This window comes from Physcomitrium patens, chromosome 18 (assembly GCF_059467195.1).
Source record: "Physcomitrium patens ecotype Gransden chromosome 18, ASM5946719v1, whole genome shotgun sequence".
Taxonomy (NCBI): domain Eukaryota; kingdom Viridiplantae; phylum Streptophyta; class Bryopsida; order Funariales; family Funariaceae; genus Physcomitrium; species Physcomitrium patens.
The window spans coordinates 5,836,234-5,841,980 of record NC_143427.1 but is presented as its reverse complement, the minus strand read 5'-3'; the positions used below and the strand labels follow the sequence as shown (position 1 = coordinate 5,841,980).

At 33.5% G+C, this 5,747-nt stretch overlaps 1 protein-coding gene across 2 annotated transcripts; it reads left to right on the top strand.

Moving 5' to 3' along the window:
- Nucleotides 1-898: 898 nt before the first annotated feature.
- On the top strand, nt 899-3,340 carry LOC112295615 (protein SRG1). 2 transcript variants are annotated; one of them, XM_024547429.3, is made up of 5 exons: nt 899-1,009; nt 1,218-1,813; nt 2,049-2,306; nt 2,454-2,511; nt 2,703-3,340. In XM_024547429.3, exons 2-5 carry the CDS (start codon nt 1,311-1,313, stop codon nt 3,033-3,035), a joined length of 1,152 nt encoding a protein of 383 aa, XP_024403197.1. In that variant the 5' UTR covers nt 899-1,009; nt 1,218-1,310; the 3' UTR covers nt 3,036-3,340. The 2 variants fall into 2 exon arrangements, with proteins under 2 accessions (XP_024403197.1, XP_024403196.1); XM_024547428.3 differs by having other exon boundaries at nt 932-1,813.
- Nucleotides 3,341-5,747: the final 2,407 nt, after the last annotated feature.

Here is a 5,747-nt window from a genome sequence, read left to right as displayed (position 1 = left end):
AAGCACTTGCATATATTTTTAAAAATACTATATTTTCATTCAACAAGGATGTTTTTTTCTTTTTAATTTTGTTTTAGATTTGATCATTGAATTTAGATAGAACTTTAATACCTATTTTTTGAGCATCTTTATAAAAATAATAGGTGATTTGCTTCTAACATCTTAAAAGGAACATTCTTTCTATAAAACAATTACCTCTTAATCTATAATTGGTTTTTAAAAAATATTGTATACATTATTTAATAATTTGAAATTAGTTCTTTATTTGAAAGTCAAATTTAAATTTTAATTCTGAATTTTCTTTTTAGATTTTTATCTTCTTTTCTTCTACTATTATCTTTTAATCTTTAAATTTTAATTATTATACTAAAATATATTTTATTTCAATAGATTTATTCTATTTCTTATAGAATTAATAATTAGGATTTTTTATAATGAACTATTTTATATGAAAATAGAATTATTTTATAAATTCCTTTGAAGAAACTTCTTAATTGCCATCAAATACAGTTTTTACTTCTAATGTTTTTATTATGCACTAATGACCTTTTCAAAAACCATGGTACAAAAAACATTATATTCCATCGTCTATCTAAAAAATATAATCTTAAAGCTCTTTGATTTCTGATTTTAACATCATAATATCAAAAGTTATAACAAATTACAAAACTTGCCTAGATGTTTTGTAAATATTTTTGGTTGAGATGAATTTATTGGCTTTAGATTCTCTATTTTTTCTGAGCTAATAATCTGAGAGAACGATGAACGAGGGGATTGCTAAATTGGGTTTCATATATCTAACTCTGACGTTAACTCTGCATCAGAAGCTACAATACAAACTGCATACTCTTGATCCGATGCATCTGGTCCTGAATTCGTTCGTAATCCTTTATTAGAAAGTGTAGACATGGAGAATTGCAGTGGAATGTTTTGGTTGCGAATCTTGTACAGAACAGTATGCTGCAGTTCTCCTTTTGAATAGTACCCAATTCTGCAGAACAGAGTGCCTGTAAGTTTCCGGCAAGCACAACATCCTGCGTTCTCTGCAATTAGACATAAACGTTTGGCCTGCTTTTAGTCTGATCCGTATCTTATTTCACTGCCTGTGAAATTTGTGAGGAGTACCCTGTGCCTTAGCATCTCTTCTGGGATCTGGTGTCTGTAATTTCTGCATTTGGGTATGTTTGCACTCACTGGGTTGATGATTCGGAGTGCAGCAGCATGCGAGGTGGACTAGCTAGAACTGTCTCGCAGCAGCAGGTTTGGTGTAGCGTTTGAGGTTTGAGCATGTGTTAGGGGAGGAGATACCCATGGGGCAGCTCGGGAACATCCCCAGTTCATGGAACACAGATTCCGAGGCGTTCATTCTGGTTTCTGAGCATCGCCCAAACCTTGGACCGAATTTGGAGGCCGACGACATTCCAGTGATCAATCTCGCGCCATTTTTCGATGTAATTGGTGTGGAAGCCGAGGGCGAGAATTGGTCGGCCATTGGTGCCGTGGTTGAGCATTCGAAAGATCCTACGTTGCGGTCCTTGGTGGCCGAAATTGGAAACGCGTGCGCGGAGTGGGGTTTTTTCCAAGTGGTCGACCATAAAATTTCTCCAGAGCTGCTGCGCAAGGTTATGGAAGCCGCTAAGGGGTTCTTCTCACTTCCACTTGAGGAGAAAAAGAAAGTCGGCAGGAGTTTCGAACGGCCCCTAGGATACAACGACTCGGAACTCACCAAAAACGCTCGCGATTGGAAAGAGGTCTTCGATTGGGCGCCTCTAGGGTATTATGAAATGCCGGAAACTGTTGATAGCGATTACAGGTATGGACGATCTGTTTTACGGAGGCGGAGTTTTATGTTCATGCTTTCAAATAAACAGCATGCAAGGTGTTGTTGCAACCTGGTTGAATAACTTAAGACAATTCAGGACTGCGGAGCCGTTACGTAATACCTAAGAAATACTTTGTGTAATCTAGGTTTGGTGCTGCATTTGGCGTTGTTTTTCGATCATAAAAGATTTCTCAATATTCTGTGTTCTGGGTGCGCATGGCTCCAGGAGTGGAAGATATTCCAACACCACATTGAAGAGCTACAACCAGTGGCCTGCTATGCCAGATGGCTTCCGAGAAGCGTGTGAAACGTACACAGAAGCAGTGGTACACTTGTCTGGTTTGTTACTGGGCCTCATAAGTGTCAGCCTTGGCTTGCCCTACGACGTCTTGCACCACTACTTTGACAAGGATAACACGATCCAAGCGCGCCTGAATCATTACCCTCACTGCCCACTTGCAGACCTGGTGTGTGGCGTGAACAGGTATGACAACGCCCTGCTCACAGCACACTGCATGAATCTTCTTGTAATGAGGTTTCGAGAGTCCATGGCTGCGTGAGCTGACTGTCTGGCTTTGGTGCTGCTGGTCAGGTGATGACTGAACTGATAAGCTGATTATCTTGTTCTCAGGCACGTAGACTCTGGGGCACTTACCGTCCTTGCTCAAGATAGCGTCGGAGGTCTGCAGGTACAAAATGTGGTGTTAAAAGACGTCTCTCGATATTCTCAACTATTCCTGTTCTATAAGAGTCTTATTACATGAATCTGCTCATACCAAGTGCAAAGCTACTGCATGCTCATTCGTGTGATGGCAGTGATGAAGGTGTGAAGTTGACCTGAGTGTGCAAATTGGTTACGAAATGTGTCCATTCCCCTCAGGTTAAGCGGAAGGACGGGCAGTGGGTGGCAGTGAAGCCACGTGAGGATGCGTTTGTGGTGAACGTGGGTGCCATTCTGCAGGTGTGGAGCAACGACAAGTATCGCGGGGTTGAACACCGTGTTTCGGTGAACGAGAGGAAAGAGAGATTCTCAATTCCTGTGTTCTACGATCCTTCCATCAAGACGGATGTGTTTCCATTGCCGCAACTTCTGGATGAAGAGCATCCTGCACAATACCAGTCTTACAATTGGGGATTCTTCCGGAGGACAAGAAACAACGGGAACTTTAAGCAGCTTGGAGAGAACATCCAGATCCACCACTATAGAATCTAGAGGGGGTGAGTGTATTTGCACGTTTAGGATCCTCTGAAGAGGAGCTAATTAAAGAGGTGTCACAGTTTAAGCTTTGTATATATGGTCGTGGCAGTTTCAAGTCATGCTGTGCAACAGGATGAGATGTGAGCTAATGAATGAGTATTGTTGAGGTTGGCTCATTTCAAAGACATGTAAGTTAGAGATGTGAGTTGAAGCATCCAACGTAGTTTCTTAAGCTTAAGCGTAAGACAGCATTGTTGACCTCAGCAGATTGCATTCTTCGGCATTAATAAGAAAGGGTTAGTGTTGTCACTTTGCACCAATGACTGGCTTTGCACCAATGTAGTGGATGATTATGTGGACAAAATACAACTACATTCGATCGTGTAATGCTTGGGTTTTTAGGAGTTAATGAATTATGTGTGTAAGTTTGATGTTAGTCTCTGTTGCAAATTATTTCTTATATGGTTGTTTTAGAAGATTTCTCTTGTAGTTCCATCATGATTATCATGGTATTTTTAGGTCATGATACTATTTTACATGTAAAATTTCTATTGAAATGACAATCTTTTTGTGCAACAAGTTTCTTGAGTGCCACATTTATGTACATATGTATATGTAGAATTTATTCTTATTACTCATACTTATGTATCATTTGTGATTGTTTTAAATTATCTTAATTAATGTTTTTTCATATTTAATTGGTTTGTACTTTGGAATGTGGTTTTGGAGTGTTTTGATCTGTTGTTTTGGTTTTAGGAAATTTTTGAGGTATTTTGTTGTTTTGTATTTAATTATGTTTTTATTGTTGTATATAAGTCTTTTCATGAGCAATAATGGTAGTCTTGGTTTTTGATTGAAATATCTTTAAAAACAAATCTATTATCTTGAAAAAAAAATTATAACAAGATTATTGAATTTATTAGGTTTTACCTGATCAAAAACAAAGTAAATTTTTATTTTTTATAAATTATCATTATAACATTGTAGCTTCCTTGTAGATAATTCTTTTCTTTCAAATTAAATTAATCTTCAAAAGACATTTTAAATTTAATTTCTTTTACACCTTTTATCTTTTTTAAACATAATTTATTTTCTAAAAGAATTTTATAATTGAAGATCCTCATGTCTTCATGAAGTAAGTTATTTTTAAAAGAATCTATTTTAGCTGATTTATCATTTAATATAAATATTTGTTTATTACAAATCAATAGTTGGCAATAGTCATTATAGTTTCTATCTTATATCTTACTTTGATTTATGTATTATATATATATATATATTTTTGAATATCACAAAGATATATTACTTTTTTGAGTTTTCTTACAATTCATGTTCTTGACAATTGCACATGAGTATTAATTTTTTTATATTTGTTTAAATTCAGAAGCAAGTGGATTATTCAACTTTTTATTGTCGTGTCTTAGAGATTACAAACTATCCTTCTTCAAACTAGCATTTTGTATTCTTCTTCTATCATTTTTTTTTTTTTCTTTTTTTTTTCTTTTCTTTTGTTAAAAAGAAGTACCTTCCTCTAATTTGACTTGTGGATTTGTTAAATTTTTTTATTGTAGAGACAAAAGAAAAATAAATTATGGATGCTACACTAAATGAAAATGAGAATATATTTGTAACTATTATAAATCTTCATGAGCTTATCAAGACTATTAAGACAAAATTTCCATCTATTACAAATGTCAATCATAAGAGTACTATTCCTACTTCTATAGAAGAAATCAACAATGAAGTCCAATATCTATGCTAAGAAGTTGTGCAATTGAGAAAAGCAAGTTGGTCATTCTTATAAGTGAATCCAAAAATTCTTATTAGTCTAAGTTTAAAAAAAATAAAAATTAATATGCTTGTGAAGTTTGATAAAACAAGAGAAAAATTTTAAGGATTTCTAAAACAAATCAAGTTCTATTTAAGGTTACATCCTTTCAAATATCTTAACAAATTTATTCAAGTAAAATCTATATATATATATATATATATATATAGATATTATTTTATTTAAAAGTACTCTCTTTGAATTTTTATCTTTGATAGAAAAAGATTTAAGATGGTTATATTATCTAAATTCATTTTTGTAAGTATTTATAGCCATATTTGGAGAAATTAATTAAAAAACAATTTTATAAACAAAATTTCTACCTTTACAATAAAAATTACAATCACTTACCATCTATATTACCAATTTCCAAAGCCTTACTCCTACAATGGATCGGAATAATAAAATACTTATCAATCAATTTCAATATAGTTTAAAAGATTATGTCAAAGATTTATTATTAAAAAATCTAAAATTATATTTATTAAAATAATTTATTATTCAAGCTATTGCATATGACAATTGACTTTTTGAAAAGTGCCAAGAATAAAGATTTTATTAGAGAAAAACAAATCAAGTCATGACAACAATTTCTAAGTTTTTATTAACTTGTTCATCAAGACTAGAACTTATTGATGCAAAATATTTTAAATGTTTCACTAAGCAAGAAAAGACTTGATGTAGCCAAGAAGAATTGTACTTATATTATGGAAAATCTAAGTACAACATCTAACATTGTTTAAAGAAGTGACATAATCACAAAATGAAGAATATGGTTGTCAATAAAGACAATGTGTTAAATAATTAATTTGTCTAATTACAAAAAGAACCAAATTTCTAAAATCTTATGCAACACCTAGTGAAGATTCTATTCTCTCTTTAGCACCTTCACCTTGTTT

Excerpts from the sequence above, each read along its gene's own strand:
- LOC112295615 (XM_024547429.3), top strand. The coding sequence starts at position 1,311 with ATGGGGCAGCTCGGGAACATCCCCAGTTCATGGAACACAGATTCCGAG. Across the intron at positions 1,814-2,048 it reads ACTGTTGATAGCGATTACAG|GAGTGGAAGATATTCCAACA; the intron begins GTATGGACGATC and ends GCATGGCTCCAG. Across the intron at positions 2,307-2,453 it reads CTGGTGTGTGGCGTGAACAG|GCACGTAGACTCTGGGGCAC; the intron begins GTATGACAACGC and ends TCTTGTTCTCAG.